General features: G+C 36.6%; 1 protein-coding gene across 2 annotated transcripts in view; it reads left to right on the top strand.

The window, feature by feature from the left end:
- Window positions 1–19663, top strand: part of WDR19 (WD repeat domain 19) — an 83687-nt gene that overhangs the window by 23405 nt on the left and 40619 nt on the right. For both annotated transcript variants that reach the window (XM_030881051.2, XM_060299241.1), the window contains 8 exons: window positions 905–975; window positions 1436–1608; window positions 1692–1806; window positions 2673–2779; window positions 3921–4043; window positions 13657–13806; window positions 17839–17986; window positions 18116–18320. In XM_030881051.2, coding sequence (XP_030736911.2) covers window positions 905–975; window positions 1436–1608; window positions 1692–1806; window positions 2673–2779; window positions 3921–4043; window positions 13657–13806; window positions 17839–17986; window positions 18116–18320 — 1092 coding nt within the window. The remainder of the gene's footprint in view (window positions 1–904; window positions 976–1435; window positions 1609–1691; window positions 1807–2672; window positions 2780–3920; window positions 4044–13656; window positions 13807–17838; window positions 17987–18115; window positions 18321–19663) is intronic.

The raw sequence follows: 19663 nt of genomic DNA on the forward strand, positions 1-19663 counted from the left end.
GGTGGATATATGTGTACACACACACACACACACACACACACACACACACACACAGAGTACAAGTAAGACCAGGGACATCTGAATAAGATTCATGGGTTTTATCAATGTCAACATGCTGATTATGATATTATACTATAGTTTTTCAAGGTGTTACCATTGGGGAAAAAGGTAAAAGTTACACAGAATCTCTCTGTTACTTCTTAGAACCACATGTGGACCTATAATTATATCAAAATTAAAAGTTTAATTAAATGAAAACATTTAATGTTTTAAATGAAAGGAAAAATATATAAGTGGGAAACAGTGGGAGGGAGGAAGGAAGGAGAGGGGAAGGGAGACAGGAAGAAAGAAATGTTGCAACTGTTGGGTCCCAATATCCTGCTACACAGCTTTCATTCTCATTAGCATACTTACTCTTCCCAATAACCCCATGAAGTAACATTATGCCTGCATTTTTCAGAGCTTTCCACCTAGGCCTTGTGATTCCAAATTGAATGCTCTTTCTATTATACGTCATTTCTTTTTGTAGGAAAGAACTCTTGGGGTGGGCGGGGCGGGGGGGAGGACACATTGCAAAGAGAAACCTGTTTCAGCTTGCAGTAATCAATACTGCTCAGGGGAATGTTTTCCTACTCAAACTTTTCTTCAGGATAACTTAGACCTCCTTGTTCCTGAAGCTGTAGATTAGAGAACTAGGGCACAACCCTACCCCACAACTCAACAAACAAACAAAAATTTAAAGGATAAAATATAATTAAATATAGAAAATTTAATATTTTCTTACCTTAACCCAGTGGATCCTCCTTCTTTTGAAGAGCACAGACCTGTTCCATAGCTTATAATTGTTTGTGAAGAAAAACAATTTAACTTAGCAGTCATATTTAAAGGACATTTTTTTTTTCAGCATTAAAATCCATGACTTGGCAGAATTAAAAGACATGTATGCTATAATCAACCTGGATGATGAAAATAAAGGTACTGATTTTTCTGTAGTAGAATGACATTTTATCATTTCGATTAGAGAGAGTAATGTGTCACTGTATAGTTTGCATTAATTATAGGAGGAATAAAATTAACACCTTTCACTAGAGTTCCCTAAGATAGCATCCTTATTTCAGTAATTATGTTGAGTCATACTCCTTGACTAGAAGCATGTAAGTCCACTTTGATTCAAAGATTTCTAGTGCATTTTATCCCAAATCCAGTTGCAAAAACTAAATTCTTACATACCTTCCCTTTGAGCCAGTGTTGAATGAATCAGGGCTCATGTCCATAAGCCAATCCATGATGAATGTCCTAGTCTAAATAAAGACTAAACTGTTTTTAAAATTTGAAGATTTTTATGCTTCTGGCAGCTTAAGTGAGGAGAGTTGCTTGTTTGCCTACAACAGTATCTCTGTTTTTGAATAATCCTTTATTATGTCCATTATTTCAGGGTTGGGCACCTTGTCCTGGACAGATGATGGTCAGTTGCTGGCACTGTCTACTCAGAGGGGATCGCTCCATGTTTTCCTGACCAAGCTCCCTGTCCTCGGGGATGCCTGCAGCACCAGGATTGCATATCTCACCTCCCTCCTTGAAGTCACCATAGCCAACCCTGTTGAAGGAGTATGAAAATGCTGTTACTTTTATTTATTAATAAAATCAAAACAGTTTCAACGGTTAACTACTGTTATTTTTCTCTATTATAGGAGCTACCAGTCACAGTTTCTGTGGATGTGGAACCCAACTTTGTAGCAGTAGGGCTTTATCATCTGGCTGTGGGAATGAATAATCGAGCTTGGTTTTATGTCCTTGGAGAGAACGGCAAGTCTAAATCCAGTTGTTTTCTTATCTAGCATATAATTTGTTTTTATTTGGGAAGCACTGATAGTTTCTTTTAAGACCAAGTCTTTCACTCCTTTTCTTCAGACATCCCTTTCTTAGCTTAAATGGTTTTGCAAATCTTCTAAAAAATTTGCATAATATTTGGAAAGGTTTTATTCTTTACCTTTGTTGTGAAGACACCATGGTATAGCGGGGCAGAGTGTGATCTTTAGAATTGGGCCCTGGGTTCAAATTCCCTTCAGCCCCTTTTAGCTGGGTGCCTGTAGACAAATTCTTTACCCCTCTGAGCCTTGGTTTACTTATCTGGAAAATGAGGATTCTTCTACTTATGAGGAAAATTAAATGAAGTAAAATGTGTGATCTGCTTTTGCACACCGTCTTTCTTAGGCACTTCTTGGTCTGGTGGGTACTTAGTAAATGTTGATTCCCTCCCCCGCTTTATTCTTTGAAAAATGACCATTAGCATCTGAAGGGAGCCTTGCTTTTTCTTCCCCTCCTTCCTCCTCTCCACCCCTTTCCCCACTGGAGGTCAGATATCCCTCAGGAACAGAGCCAACCTGAGAATTATCCTTAGATGTTCTATTAAGCTTATTGTCACTAAGGTTTAATTTTTGGTTGTTTTGCATGTGATTTTATTTTACATTACTTTGTTTCGTGTGAACCACTATGAAATTCCTGAAGGCAAATTTATATGGCAACTAAGATTTTCTTTAGAATGGCTAAAATAAAAATTTTAGGTTCGGAATATTCTTGCAAAGGCACACGTTTAAAACTTATTTGCAAATCATTAATTAGATCATTTTATTTATATTTTAATGTGTTTGGTTTTGTTTTAATTGCTGCAGCTGTTAAAAAATTGAAAGATGTGGAATATCTGGGGACAGTAGCCAGCGTTTGCCTTCATTCTGACTATGCAGCTGCACTTTTTGAAGGCAAAGTCCAGTTACATTTGGTAAGTATAATTTTGATGTCCTGAGGCCTGCTCAGGTAAGTGATGAACAGCCTAATGTTTTATTATCAAGAACTTTGGTCAAGAAGCGACCATATGCTTTGTGACCACCTAGAGGGGTGGGATAGGGAGGATTGGAGGGAGCACAAGAGGGAGGGGATATGGGGATAAATGTATATGTACAGCTGATTCACTTTGTTATACAGCAGAAACTAACACACCATTGTAAAGCAATGATACTCCAATAAAGATGTTAAAAAAAACAAACAAAAAACAGCATTAGGGTAAAAACTAGGAAATCTGAATAACGTATGGAGTTATGTTATAAATGATGTATCGATATTCGTTATTATTTGTAATAAACGTACCATACTCATGTAACGTGTCAATGATAGGGGAAACCAGGTGTGGGGTGTATGAGAACTCTACTATCTTCACACCTTTTCTGAAAATCTAAAAGCATTCTAAAATAAAGATTTATTTTAAAAAAATAAAGAAGCAACCATATGACAGACTAGCTAGAAAGCCAGATGTGGATAAAGGATTAACAGAACTCCTTACCCTTCTGCACGAGCTGTTCAGTTGACTCCCAAGCTCTGTTCCCATGAAACCTGACAGAGTTTCAGCTGTGCTACTCACAACATTGCTTATGGTAAAAATGACTGTGTAGACTGCATCTAGGAGGAACTATAAGTAAATTGTAAAAACTGATGGGAATGCCATACGTCTGGCTTCCTGGAATGCACTGACCCATGTATTTGGGCATGTCACTTGTGGGGATCTTGAAACTGTGCCTGTTGAGTTGTTCAAGAGATATTGGCCCCTGAAATATGGGACTTCTCAACCAGGGCATCTCCCACATCTGTTTCTTGGCTCTTTGCTTCTGGGAAGCCAAAGATACTAGCTACTAGACAATTGCAGACCCTGCTGCGGAGACTATTCCCATTAAAAGGGTTGTTTAATGCGCCCTGCTGGCAAGCTGGGTTCCTTCCTGATATCTTTCTGAGTAAACTGGTCTGTGATAGTTTGGTGAGTCTGAATGTTTAGCTGAACTTAAGAAAAAGACTCTCCCCTACCCCTTAGATGTTGCAAACCAGGTTTATTCAGATAAATCTATGATCCACTATTATTCTTTATGTTTTAGATAGAAAGTGAAATGTTGGATACTCAAGAAGAACGTGAGACTCGACTTTTCCCAGCAGTGGATGATAAGTGCCGTATTTTATGTCATGCCTTAACTGGTGATTTCCTCATCTATGGCACAGATGTACGTATTGTCTTCCTTAATATAGGACATGGGGGAATTTCTCATTTTTACCTTGTAATTTGTTTATTATATATGTGTTTATATACATCTATTATATAGATATCATATGTGCAGTTACAAACATTATATACTTATGTAGCGCACATAGGTGGTGTGATTTGCCAGTGTCAAGTGCTTTTGTAACTATAGCAATTTTGATGGCACAACGGCTTTGGAGCCTGGACAATCTGGGCTCAGATACTAGCTCTCTTACTTGCTGCTTCCTGCTTGACACCTCCCAGCCTCATTTTCCTTATCTAGATGCTTTAAGGATTTAATTTGATGACAAATGTAAAACACGTCATTCAACTTTAGCTCTCCAGTGCCTACATTTAGTGGGCATTTAATTAAAATTACTTGAATATTGAGAATCCCACTTCAATTTTTTGTCTTTTGAACCACCAATACCCTGTACTCCTAAATATTACATTAGCCACATATACATAAAACTTAGTTTAGTAATAGCATCTTATATTTGTAAAAAGTTTTCAGAGTTTTTCAAAGCATATCATACCTCTTACCTTGCTTAGTCTCTAGAAGAATTCAGTGAAGTTGGTCTAAAAAAAAAAAACATTGTTTTCCACATTAGAAAACAATTATTCACTGTTTCAAAGGTTCCATTATCTCATACTGTTTTTTAAACCGAGCATATTTTAAAACATGCTTATTGCCAGACGAGAGACTTTTTAAATTTAAGTTTGACCTAAAATAATGAGTCTTTGAGCTATATACACAAGTAGGGTAGGTTTCATGTATCAGGTAAAGTGGTAAATGATATGGTAAATAAGTAGTAAATATAGTCATAAATATATAAGCAGAAAAGTTTTAGAGATAAGGATACTGAAGATTGAGAAGTTAGTAAGTTTGTAGTAGAGGTGGACTTAACAAGCAAGATTTTCTGATGGAAAATCTACTCTTCCCACTGTGCCACACAGCATTGTGAAGTAAGAACTCAAAGTGTAGTAATCTGCCAATAACGTAGCATTTATCTCTATCTCAGTTTCTTTTTTTTATTGAGGTATAATTGACATATAACATTGTATTAGTTTCAGGTGTGCAGCATAATGATTCAGTCTTTGTACATATTGCAAAATGGTAACCCTCTAGTTAACATCCATCACCACACACAGTTACAAAATCTTTTTTTCCTATAAAATATCTCATTCTTGAGTGATTCTGAAAATATCGGGGTTTTTTAGCAGCTTTATTGAAGTATAATTGTTATACAATAAACCACACTATTGAAAGTCTCTAATTTGATAAGTTTTGACATATGTATATCCTGTGAAAACACCATCAACTTAATCAAAATAGTGAACATATTCATCACCCCCAAAAGTTTTCTAATGACCCTTTATGATTCGGTCTTCCCATCCCTCCCCACTCAGTGCTTTCTGTCACTATAAATGAGTTTGTCTTTTCTAGAGTTGTATATACATGGAATCATATAGTAGGCACTCCTTTTGTCTGGCTCAGTATAGTTATTTTGAGATTCATCCATGTTGGTGTGTGTGTCAATAGTTCATTCCTTTTTCTTGCTGGGTAGTATTCCACAGTATGCATATATCATAATTTGCTTATCCATGAACCTATGGATGGACATTGGTGTTACTTCCAGTTTGGAATATTTACAAATAAAGCTGCTATAAACAAATTTGTGTTCAAGTCTTTGTATAGACATATGCTTTCTTTTCTCTTGGATAAATGCCTAGAAGTAGAATGATATGTCATATAGCAAGTGTATGTTTAACCTTTTAAGAAACTGACAGACTCTTTTCTAATTTAATTGGTTGTACCATTTTACATTCCCATCAACAGTGTATGAGTGCTCCAATTCCTCTACATCCTCACTAACACTTGATATGATCGGTCTTTTACATTTTAGCCACTCTAATAAGTGTGTAGCGATACCTCATTATGATTTTAATTTGCATTTCATTACCGGACTAATGATGTAGAACATCTTTTCATATGCTTATTTGCTAGCTGTATATCTTTGGTGAAGTGTCCAAGTTTTTTGACCATTTCTTTTTTTTTTTTTAATTTATTTTATTTATTTATTTTTGGCTGCATTGGGTCTTTGTTGCTGTGTGCGGGCTTTCTCTAGAGGCAGCAAGCAGGGGCTACTCTTCGTTGTGGTGCATGGGCTTCTCGTTGCAGAGCACAGGCTCTAGGCACGCAGGCTTCAGTCGTTGTTGCACATGGGCTCAGTAGTTGTGGTTTGCGGTCTCCAGAGCGCAGGCTCAGTAGTTGTGGCACACGGGCTTAGTTGCTCCGTGGCATGTGGGATCTTCTCAGACCAGGGCTTGAACCTGTGTGCCCTGCATTGTCAGGCGAATTCTTAACCACTGCGCCACCAGGGAAGCCCTTGACCATTTCTTAATTGGATTGTTTGTTTTCTTATTGAGCTTTGACGGTTCTTCACACATTTTGGATTCAAGTCCTTTATCGGATATGTGCTTCGCAAGTATTTTCCACGCAGTGCGTGAGTTGTCTTTTCAGTCTCTTAACACTGTCTTTCAAAGAGGAGAACTAAAAAATTTTTGACCAGGTCCAGTTTATCAATTAATTTTTTTTATAGGTTTTGCTTTGGGTGTCATATCAAAGAAATTTTTGCCTAACCCAAGGTCACAAAGTTTTTCTCGTATGTTTTCTTCTAGAAGCTTTCAACTTTTATGTTTTACATTGAGGTCTGTGATCCATTTTGAGTTAATTTTTGTTTATGCTGTGAGATATGGATCAAAGTATTGTGGGTTTTTTCCCCTGCATATAGCTATTCGGTTGTTCCAGCAACATTTGTTGAAAACACTATTATTCTTCGAAACTATACTGTTTTTGTACTTTGTTGAGTCGATTTTGTACTTTTGTCAAAAATCAATTGTCCATAAATGCACAGATCTTTTTCTGGACTCTCTGTTTATTCTCTTGATCTGTTTATCTGTCTTTACATCAGTATCACACTGTTTTGATTACTGTAGCTTTATAATAAGTCTTGAAATCAGGTGGTGTTAGCCCTCTAACTTCTGTGTTTCCTTTTCAAAGTTGTTTTGGCTATTCTCAGTTTTTTGTATTCCCAGTTAAATTTTACAATAAGTTTGTCCAGTTTTACAAAAAGCCTGCTGGTATTTTTATTGGGATCATTGTTGAACTTACAGATCAATTGCCATCGTAACAATATTGAGTCTTCCCACCAAGGAACAAGATATATATCTTCATTTATTTAGATTTTCTTTAATTTCTCTTAGCAGTGTTTTGGAGTTTTCTGTGTACAGGTCTTTCACATCTTGTTTCAGATTTATACCTAAGTATTTCGTATTTTGGGTACTCCTATACATGGTATTGCTTTTTTATTTCGATTTCTGATTATTCATTTTTAGCAGATAGACATGCAACTGACTTTTGTATATTCATCTTGTATCCTGAAACCTAACTAAACTCACTAATTCTAGTAGCGTTTTTTTGGTAGATTCCATTGGATTTTCTATATAGATGATCATGTCATCTGCTAATAAAGATAGTTTTACTTCTTCCTTTTCAGTCTGCCTTCTATTCCAATATATTGTTGGATAGAAGCAATGAGAGTAGATGTCTTCATCTTGTTCTTGACCATTAAGTATGATGTTAGCTGTAGGTCTTTTACAGATTCCTGTTATCAGGTTGAAGAAGTTTTCTTCTATTCCTAGTTTACTAAGAATTTCTGTGGATGTTGGATTTTATCAAATGCTTTTTCTCCATCTATCGAAATGATCACATGGGTTTTCTTTTTTAGTTTGTTTATAATTTGTGGATTATATTAATTAATTTTCTAGTGTTAAGCCAACCCAGCATTCCTGGGATAACCCCCGCTTGATCATGATGTATTCTTCTTTTTATACATTGTTGAATTCATTTACTAAAGTTTTATTTCAAATCTTTATATCTACGTACATGAGGGACATTGGTCTGCTGTTTTCTTTTCCTATGATGCCTTTGTCTGATTTTAGTTTCAGGGTAATGATCATAGAATGAGTTAGTCATCTTCAATTTTCTGGAAGGGTTGATTAGAATTAGTGTTTTGTTTTGTTTTTTGTTTGTTTTTTGCTTAAATGTTTGAAAGAATGTGCCAGTGAAGCCTACTGGGTGATCAAGCAATTCCTAGCAGTAGTTGAGTAGTACCTGCTAGGTTGGCTTGCTGCACTTCCATAGATTCAGCTGGTAAGGAGGAAGCAGTCCCAATAGATGTATACAGCAAAGGCAAGATCATGTTATTAGAGCTCCCCACATCCTTAGTGCCACAGAATAATACCAAACCGAAGAGGTCAGATGCTCTTCTATGTACTCTGTGGTGGAGGACTCAACTCTGCTACAACTAAGCAGTTTATACTCTGCAGCTATACACTAAGGAAGGTGAATTGGACAATCCAAGATGAATTGGACATCATTGGAACCAGGGAAGCAGCTGAGAAATTCCTCATGGAAGTCTCCCACAAGACAGAGAGGTGGATGAGAAATGACTCAGTGACAGATTTTCACAAGAGTGCCCATCTCACCATGTTCCTTGTAAGATAACAGAGGATTCTGCCAATACATGGGTCAGACTACAGTTGAGCCTTGACTCTGTGGCATTGCAAAGTAGCCAGGTGCCATGGTGGAGCTGTTTTCCTACGAAGCCTTCTAGGCCTGGAGTTTTTTTATGGGAAGGTTTTAAACTATAAATTTAATTCCTATAATCAATATCAAAATATTTGGGTTATGTGTTTTTTCCATGAGTGAGCTTTGGTAGTTTGTGTTTTTCAAGGAATTTGTCCATTTATCTAAATTATCAAATGTATAGGCATAAAATTATTCATAATATTCCTTATTATCCTTTTAAATATTTGTAGAATCTGTAGTAATATCACCTGTTTCTTTCCTGATTTGGGTAATTTGTGTCATTTTTCCTGATTGGTGTGCCTGGAGGTTTATCAGTTTTGTTTTATCAATCTTTTAGGAGAATACAACTTTTTTGTTTCATTGATTTTTCTCTGTTGTTTTCTGTTTCATTGATTTCTGCTCTGATCTTTATTTCCTTTCTCCTGCTTATTTTGGCTTTAATTTGTTCTTTTTCTAGTTTCTTAAGATGGAAGCTGAGTTCATTGAGTTGAGACAATTCTTTTCTAATATACTCCCTTAGTGCTAGACATTTTCCCCTAAGTACTATCTTAGCAACATCCCGCAAATTCTGATATGTTGTGTTTTATTTTTATTCAGTTCAGAATATTTTACAATTTCTCTTTTAATTTCTGCTCTGATTCATGGGTTATTTAGAAGTCCGGTGTTTAGTTTTCTAACAATCGAGATTTTACAGAGATCTTTCTGTTATTGGTTTCTGATTTAGTTCTGTTATGGTCAGTGAACATACTTTGTATGACTTGAATCCTTTTAAATTTGTGGGACTTAATTTATGGTACAGAGTGTGATCTATCTTGGTAAATGTTCCTGTGTATTTGGAAAGGATATGCTGTTCTAGAATGTCAGATCAAGGTGGTTGATGATGTTCAAGACTTCTGCAACTTTATATATACTTGTTCTGTCAATTATTGAGAAAATGGTATTGAAAACTCAGATTACAATTGTGGATTTGTCTATTTCTCTTTGCAGTTCTGTCAATTTTTTTTTGTGTATTGAAGCTCTGTTATTAGGTACATAACCATTTAGGATGGTTATGTTCTCTTCATAAATTAGCCCCTTTATCATTTTGAAATGACCCTTTTTATCCCTGGCAATAGTCTTTGCTCTGGAATTGATTTTGCCTGATTTTAATATAGCCATTCTAGTTTTTTAGAATGTTACCCTGGTATATATTTTTCCATTCTTTTATTTTTAACCATTTGTGTCTTTATATGTAAAATATTTTTCTTGTAGGCACCATATTAATTCTCACAATTTGACAAACTCTGCCTTTTAATTACAGTGTTTATTTTTTTATAAATTTATTTATTTATTTATTTTTGGCTGTGTTGGGTCTTTGCTGCACGTGGGCTTTCTCTAGCTGCAGCGAGTGGGGGCTATTCTTCGTTGCAGTGCACGGGCTCCTCATTGCGGTGGCTTCTCTTGTTGCAGAGCATGGGCTCTAGGTGTGCGGGCTTCAGTATTTGTTGCACATGGGCTCAGTAGTTGTAGCTCACGGGCCCTAGAACTCAGGCTCAGTAGTTGTGGCACATGGGCTTAGTTGCACCACGGCATGTGGGATCTTCCTGGACCAGGGCTTGAACCCATGTCCCCTGCATTGGCAGGTGGATCCTTAACCACTGCGCCACCAGGGAAGTCCAATTATGTTGTTTAGACTTTTGAATTTAATGAGATTATCTCTGTGTTTAGGTTCGATCTACCATCTCGCTATTTGTTTTCTATTTGTCCCATCTCTTCTTTGTTGCCTTTTTCCTCTTCTTTTGCCTTCTTTTGGATTGTGTATTTTTTACTATTCAATTTTATCTCATTCATTGACCTTATTAGCTACAACTCTTATTTTAGTGGTTGTTTTAGGTTTTGTAGTATACATCCTTAATTTATCACAGGCTACCTTCAAGTGACATTATACCTTGTAAGGTATAGAGAATAGTATAAGTTCATTTATTAGAATATTATGTGTCCCCTCCTACCTCTGCTGTTGCTGTCATACATTTTACTTTTGCAGGTGTCATAAACCCCATAATACACTGATATTAATTTTGTTTAAACAATTAAGAGATTTACATAATTAAAAATATCTTATATATTTCTCCATATAGTTACCATTTTTGGTGCCCTTCATTCTATTATGTGGATCCATAGTTCCAGCTGGTATCATTTTCCTTCCACTAAAGGACTTCCTTTATCACTGTTTGTAGTGCTGGTCTGCTGGTGATGAATTCTTTTGCTTTCGTGTCTGAAAACATCTTTATTTCACCTGCATTTTTGAAAACTATTTTTGCTAGATATAGAATTGTAGGTTGACAGTTTTTTCTTTCAGTACTTTAAAGATGTTGCTCCTCTGTCTTCTGGCCTGCATTATTTCTAATGAGAAATCGGTCATCTTTATCTTTGTTCCTCTGTGTGTAAGCTGTCTTTTTCCTCTGGCTTCTTTTAATACTTTATCACTGGTTTTGAGCAAGTTGATTGTGATCTGTCTTGATGTAAGTTTCTTCATATTTCTTGTGCTTGAGGTTGTTGGATCCAAGGGTTTATAGTTTTAATAAAATTTGGAATATTTTCAACCATTATTTCTTCAAATATTTTTTTCTCCCTCTGTTTGCATTCCAATTTCAGAAACTCCAATTATACATATATTAAACCACTTTAAATTATCCCGCAGTTGATGCTCTTTAAATTTTTTTATTCTTTTTTCTCAGTTTCATTTTGGATAATTTCTACTGCTGTATTTCAAGGTCACTAGCCTTTTTTTCTGTCATGTTTAATCTGCCAGTAGTTTCATCCATCATATTTTTCATTTCAGACATGGTAGCTCACCTGCAGAAGATATATTAGAGTCTGTTTTTGTATCTTCCATGTCTCCGGTTACCTTTTTAAACATATGCCATGCAGTGATATTAACTGTTGTAGTTACATTGTCTGCTAATTCTAATATCCGAGTCAGTTTTGATTGATCAGTTATTCTCCTTAATATGGGTTATGTTTTCCTACTTCTTTGCACTCATGGTACTTTTACCTTTTGGGGTGCTGGATGTTTTTGTATTCCTAAAAATACTCTTCAGCTCTGTTCTGGGATGCAGTTAATTTTCTTGGAAACAGTTTGACCCTTTTGAGTCTGATTTTGTGATTTGTTAGGTAGATGTGAAACACTGCTTAGTCTAGAGCTGATTACTTCCCACTTTTGAGGCGAGATCTTCCTGAATACTCTAACAATATCCCATGAATTATGTTTTCCAATCTGGCTATTGGGAACAGTCACTCTTCCCAGTCCTGTGTGAGTGCCAGTCACTGTTCACGCTCATCCTTTTGGATGGTTCTTTTTCCTGGCTTCAGCAGTTTTCTCATATTTATGCAGTGATTAGTTCTCTGCTGAAGACTCAAGGTAGACCCTCTGAAGATCTCCAAGTTTCTCTCTCAGTGCAGCTTTCTCCTCTCTGGTACTATACCCTACAAAGTCTAGCCGCCTCCTTCCCTGCCCCCACTGGATTCTCAGCTCTATCTCCTCACCTCAGGGAATCACGCTCCACCTGCATTTTCCCTCCCTTTGCCATGGCTTGAAAACTCTCTCAAGGCGAAAGCTGGAGCATTCACAGGACTTACCTTGTTTGTTTCCCATCACTCAGAGATCACTGTCCTTTGTTGCCTTATTCCAATATCTTAAAAACTGTTTTTTCATGTATTTTGTCTGTTATTTTTGGTCATTTTGGGTGGGAAAGTTAAATCACGTCTGTTATTCCATCTTGGCCTGAATAGAAATCTAAGATATTATTATGTGTTTTTATTTCAATTAAACTTTTTATTTTGAGATCATCATAGATTCACATGAAGTTGTAAGAAACAATACAGAGAGATCTTAATAAACCCTTTTCCTAGTTTCCCCCAATGGTAATATTACATTGCATATCACAACCAGGGAATTGACATTAATAGTCAAGATACAGAACAATTCTGTCACTACAAGGATCCTTCATGTTGCTGTTTTATCTCCACATCCACTTTCCTCCTGCCCCCACCTCATCCTTAATCCCTGGTAACAAATAATATGGCTTTTCTGGTGTATTCCAGTGATCTATGTGTCTTTCCCTCCACCAATACTACAGAACCTTGATGGCTGTAGCTATAAAAAAAAGTCTTGAAATTTAATATACTAATTTTCCCACTATATTTTTTCAAAACTGTTTTAGCTATTGTAGTTCCTTTGCCGGTCCATATAAATTTTAGAATAATCTTGTCTGCGTCTACAAAAAAATCTTGTTGAGATTTTTGTTGGAATTATATTAAACTTATATATAAGTTCAGGAGAAGTAACATGTTTACTATGACACCAATCCATGAATACAGTACACCTCTCCATTTATTCAAATGTTCTTTAATTCTTTCATTAGTGTTTTTTAGTTTTCAACGCACAAATCCTATGCATGCTTTGTTGAATTTACACCTAAGTATTTAATTTTTTTGAGTGATTGTAAATGATATATTTTTAAATTTTGATGTCTACATGTTCTTTGCTAACATATAGAACTACAATTGATTGTATCTGGTGGGTTTTGGTTTATTTTTTATTTTAAACTTAATTTTCTAATTTATCTATTAATTAATAGCAAAAATATTTAAAGTAACATGACTTGAAAGTCACTCTTAAACAATAAGGGTATTTCTTGCAAGTGGAAAATCTGAAAAATCAATTAAGCTTTAATATCACTAAGAATGTTAGAATTAATAGACTGTTTAATCACATGTGCGTTTTCATTTTACTTATTTTCTTGGGTCTGTACTTGGCTCATATAGTAAATATTATTCTTAAATTCTTCCTTGATCAAAAATACGACATTTTTTTCTTTAAGTTAAGAAATATGTTTAACATAAATGCTGAAAGTCTGTATCTTCTTGACAACCTTTTATTTCTATGACTGTATTTTTTTAGACTGGTGTCATTCAGTATTTCTACATTGAAGATTGGCAATTTGTTAATGATTATCGACATCCTGTCAGTGTGAAAAAGATTTTTCCCGACCCAAATGGGACCAGATTAGTTTTCATTGATGAAAAAAGTGATGGATATGTCTACTGTCCAGTAAGTCAAGAAAAGTTTTCAAATGCTTGTCTTTAAAAAATGCAACATATGAAGAAAAAAGTGTTTTTAAAATATATTCCATATATAAGATCATTTTCTCTTAAACCTTGCCAAGGATTGTAGTACTTTGTTATCATGTTTGTGATATCATGTTTGTGATCCGTTTTCATGACTATTTACATCAAGAAAAGTTTTTCCATTATTTTGCCATTTTTCAGTGTTAAAGATCTTCAGAGAGATTTTTTAGTGGAAAGAATAGTTGTTATATTCTGCACCATTTTTAACCTTATTTACTGCACAGTATTACAGCGCATCTTCAGGTACATGAGTTTTCTCTCTAGAAATGCAGTAGCTTCAGAGGGCAGAGACTGTTCTCTGTCCTTTTTGTCCACCTTTTTGTCCTCAGTTGATTTCCCTCTTCCCTTAAAGATCCTGAACATAAAGGAAAGGTATTTTTGTATTAGGTAATTGAAAACAGATGAACCCATTTTTAGACTTACTCTTACTTTTAAACATCCTTAACTTTTTTGAGAATAGATTTAGATAAAGGAGATGTTGTGTTTTTACATTATCTACTATACTTGAATTTTTCATTTATTTTTGATATCCAGTTAATGATTTGTATGTTGTTGGTCACAGTTCACACAGCCTACAGCTGCTCTTGGACCCACCCTTAATAACTGTTCCCTAGGCATCTGTGCTTCACCACAGCGAAGACATGATTCAATGAAGACAGCTCTCCCCTCACAATACACTCTCCTAGATATAAAGACTTTCTTCCTTCCATTTCTGTCTCTCTCTTCCTCTCCTCCCTTCCTTTCTTTATCTTCCCTTCATTTTTTTCTTTCTCTTTTCTTTCTTTGACAAATGTAACAGGTTTCCATGTGTGTCTGAATTATTTATGCCAAATTCCTAATATTCTAGTTCTTATTCAACCCATTTCTCGATCACAAAACAAATGAGGAAAAATGACCTAAATAAAAAGATGACCTTGCGTTCCCTCTACTTAATAAGGAAATTCAATCTGTAGAGATTTCCTTTCTGGAACAGGGTATACGGAGTTAAGCTGCCTTGCTTCCTATGTGGGTTCACCCCAGGTGGAGTCTGCTGTTTAGACAGGGTGCACAAGAGGGTAGCAGGGTGCAGCGGGGCATCTGACAGGACTGAGAGTGAGAAGTGGGGTCTGACGGCTCGGAGAAGGGCCAGGGGTAAGACCTGTCCCGAACAAGTTGATGCTTTTTTCTTTCTCCTTTTACAGTTCTCCTTTCCTTGATAATTTCTGTCAAAGAGGCTAATGTGACCTCCTTCCTGGGGTTGGGATGAGGTTTCAATGAGCTGATTTTTCCAAACATATTATCAGGCATAGGGTAGCTATTTAGCAGGGGTTAGTTAAAGCTCTGCCCTCTTACCTCTTTATCACAACTTAAAACCCTCACATTCCAGAATTTTGTCACCTGTTGCTGCTCATCCCCAATCCCTTTTCCAAGTCTAACCTGAAACTCAGCTAAGTTAAAAACAAAAACCCTGGTGAAACAAATCCGCACAAAAGAATGACTCCACGAGGGCATAGCCCCTCCCTAACCCAACATGGGGTTGGGTGTGAACTTCTTTCCAAGTTAGGGTCTCACTGGTAGGTTAGAGTTTTAGGTTGTTGGATAAGATATCCGAGGGGCGTGTGGTACCCACAGGAGCAGTCCCTCTTTTAAATAATACCCAGTCTTGCCTAGGAGTAAGGCCAGCCTGGCAGGGAAGGGAAAGGAGAGCTTGTGGTGCAGAGCCTCCCCACACCTCAGACACAAGAGGAAGCTATGCTAAGGCCCTTGGACTCTTGACCAGAGTGCTGTGCTGTTTTTATTTGTTTCTTTTTTAACACTCACCCTGTCATAGTGTGCTACTATTGCAGCTTACTTTTTCATCCAACTTCAAAGTGAGAAAAACATTGCTTCTGTGATGTACATATATGAAAGTATATAATAATTCAAACCACAACTATTCCTCTTTAAAATTCCCATATATACTCGCAATTTCTCTTCATGTGTACATTTATTCAACCTCTTTTCCCTCACTGTGTGGATGGCAAGGAAGTGACTCCTGTCATACATTAGAGTTGGGAGAGATGGCTTTTTTCTTACATGTGCCCTAATGAAAACCTTGCGCCCCATCACTCCCTATATACCCATAAAGGCTGACTTGTGATATACTGTAGGAAGTTCATAAACAGAGGCAGTAGAGTATAGTAGTTTAGTGCATGGGCAGACAAACCTGGATTTGAGATTAGTAATAATGACAACTAATATTTCCATGCTGAGTATGCTGTACATATATCAGGGATTTCTTGTAATCCTTAAAGCAGCCCCAGAGATCAATACTCCTATCTTACCATTTTACAGGTGGAGAAATTAAGGCATAGAAAAGGTAAGTCACTTGTCCAAGGTCACACAGTCAGCACATGGTATCAGTGGTGTGAGACTAGGCCAGCTTCCTCCAGGGCTCTCACTTTGATTGGATTCCCAGTTTCCGCATCTATAAAATGAAAATGGTTCCAGTACCTACTTTGTAGATTGTATAAAAATTAAATGGGATAATGCACATAAAGCTTTCAGTACAGCATCTGCCACATAGTAAGCATTTAACAAATGGTTACCCCCTTTAAAACATTTCTACCATCTAGCACTGGTGTGCTCATCCTTACAAACTGAGAGTCAGTATGACATAGTGGCTAGAAGCATAGACTGTGGAGCCAGACTGCCTGGTTCAAATCCTGACCCTTCAGCATAGTAGCTGTGTGACTTTGGGCAGATTTCTGTGTGTCTGTTTCTTCATCTGCAAAATGGGCATAATAGAATCTGTCTTATAGAGTAAGAGATTAGAATTCAATATATTAAATTATAAACTATTAGATTATATATATACTTACATATCTTAAAGTAATTCTATATATTAAATTCAGTAAGTATAATTTACAAAAAGTAATTTATAAGGTAAATTAAGTAAATATAAGTACAATAAGTATAATTAAATATAAGTACACTTCTTGGTAAGCAACACTATCCAATAGAAATGTAATTTGAACTACATACATAATTTTAAATTTTCTACTAGTCACATTTTTTAAAACAGGTGAAATTAATTTTAATAAGATTTTTAATTTAACCCAATATTATCATTTCAGTATGTAATCAACATAAAAATTATTAATGAGATGTTTACACTCTTTTTTTCATACTAACTCCTTGAGATCTGGTGGGTAGTTTACACTTACCCACATCCCAATTTGGACTAGACACATTTCAGTGCTTAAGAGCCACATGTGGATATTAAATAGTGGCCGTACTGTATTGTATGGCTGTATAATATTAGTTATTATTATCTATAGGAATTTTATATTTCATTCTTATTTTGAGAGGAAGATAGATTAGAGAGGAGGCAGGTGTTTCTTAGCTTCACATTGAGGATATATATAAGCCTATCTGCCTGAGGAATATGTGGAATCGGAATATGTGGACTGATTTTTTTTTTAATAGCTTATATTACTGTAACTATAGTTTATGTTTGTTGGAATTGCGCTGTAGAGAAGTTTTTGAAATAAAACATACCGAGTGTAATTTATTTAAATCTCAAATCATATACAAATTAATTTGTTTCTTCTCTAGTTGGAGCATTTCTGTACCCAGTACTATTGAAAATTTTCTAAGCACAAATGTGTTCATAGTTTAAATTTCCATCATCTTGAACAACTTCAACTTTTTTTCTTAACCTGAAGTTTTGTGTCCAGACTTGTAGTTTTTCCTGCAAATTCACCAAATTTTAGATAAAATCCTTGATTTTCCATATAACTACAGGTTTTTTTCAAGCCAGACCTCTAGGAACGGGAAAAGAAACTTTTCTTCCTTTATCTTGGGATGTTGCTGAGTTGAATGTGGGTTGGTAAGCTTTGCCAGCTAAGGCTGTAGACAGGCTCCTTCCTACCAAGGCAAATGATAGTGGTTTAAGTGCAGACCTGGGGCAAATCTGTAAATCCTTATTTTGTAGGTTAATGATGCTACCTATGAGATTCCAGATTTTTCACCAACCATTAAAGGTGTTCTTTGGGAAAACTGGCCAATGGATAAAGGTGTGTTTATTGCCTACGATGATGATAAGGTGTACACTTATGTCTTTCACAAGGACACTATACAAGGTACTTAATCACTTTTTTTGTACATTTACTGAGAAATACATTTCCATTGCAGTGAAATTAAAACATGCCTTTCTGATGTGTGTGCTGAGTATTAGCTTTCAGCATTAAGATGTCTGTTTTATAATATAGGATCCAAGGTCGTTTTGGCTGGTGGCACCAAAGTTCCCTTCTGTCATAAACCTTTGCTGTTATATAACGGAGAGTTGACCTGCCAGACACAGAGTGGAAAAATAAACAACATCTACCTTAGCACCCACAGCTTGCTCCACAGTTTAAAAGATGTGGAGCTTAATGATCTGAGGCAGATGCTGACGCAGACTTTAATGCTAAAGAGGTATGGTTTTAAATACTTCTCGTGGGGCCTCTCATTTGCTTTTGTGATTTTAAAGGTCAACTTCTATTAAAATAGTTAGAGGTAATAGTATTTACCTCATTTACTTCACAGGATTATTGTGAGGCTCAGATAAGATGATGGATATGAGAATGTATATAAATTCTAAGGGAAGTACTTTTGTACAACACTATCAGTGCTTTATTCCAAGAAAAGCCCTTCAGAACAAAAAGGTTTCCCATCACCCAAATAGCACAGTTATTGTGAAATTCTAATAAACGTAATTATTTCAACACTCTTAATTTCATCGTAACAAAGTTTGATTTTACCTTACTTAAGATTTCCTTTTCCTGCTTTTTCCTCTCACCTCTTAGGGCCACTGTGAATTTCTTTGTGGTTCTGATTCTTCTCACCATCTCTTAAATGTTGCTCTTCCTCAGGGTCCCTTGAGCTCCTTTCTTCTCTTCTCACTCTAATTATTCTTCCAGAGTGAATCTCCTCAAAGATGGTTTCAGTACCATCTATACGAGGCTGACTCCAAAATGTGCATCCTTGACTTAAAACTCTGTTTACCACTGCCTCCCAGTCATAGGTAGTTGGGAGTCCATGCGTTCCTCAAAGTTGCCTCATCATCTTCCCCAGCCTCCCCTGCTGCCCTAATCACATTGTACACATGCCCTACCACCCACCCACACACGCACACACACACACACACACCCCCTCACACACACACCCTCTCACACACAAACACCCTCACACACACACACCTTCACACACACATGCTCACACACACACCCCTCACACACACACACCCTCACACACACCTTCACACACACACCCTCACACACACGCTCACACACACACCCTCACACACACCCTCTCACATACACCCTCACATGCTCACACACACACCCTCACACGCACTCACACATCCTCACACACACACCCTCACACACACACCCTCACACACACACACCCCTCACACACCCCCTCACATGCACACCCTCACACACACACAGCTTCACACACACGTTCACACTCACACCCTCACGCACACACATACCCTCACACACACACACACCCTCACACACACACAGACACACACCCCACACACACATACACCAGGTCCTTTTGTCCTCTGCTATTCCCCCACCTTAACTCAGGCCCTCACGTGGAGTAGTGTATAGCGGAACCACTCCTGACTGCTCTCTCTTATGGTAGCCTCATTACAATCTAATCTATTCTTTACACACTTTGGAAGATGTGAATCTGATCCTGTCATTTCCCTGGTGAAGATCTTCCAGTGACTTCCTGTTTTCTTTAGGAAGAAACCCCTGCTTCTCGGG

The sequence above is a fragment of the Globicephala melas genome, chromosome 5 (genome assembly GCF_963455315.2).
Source record: "Globicephala melas chromosome 5, mGloMel1.2, whole genome shotgun sequence".
Lineage (NCBI taxonomy): Eukaryota > Metazoa > Chordata > Mammalia > Artiodactyla > Delphinidae > Globicephala > Globicephala melas.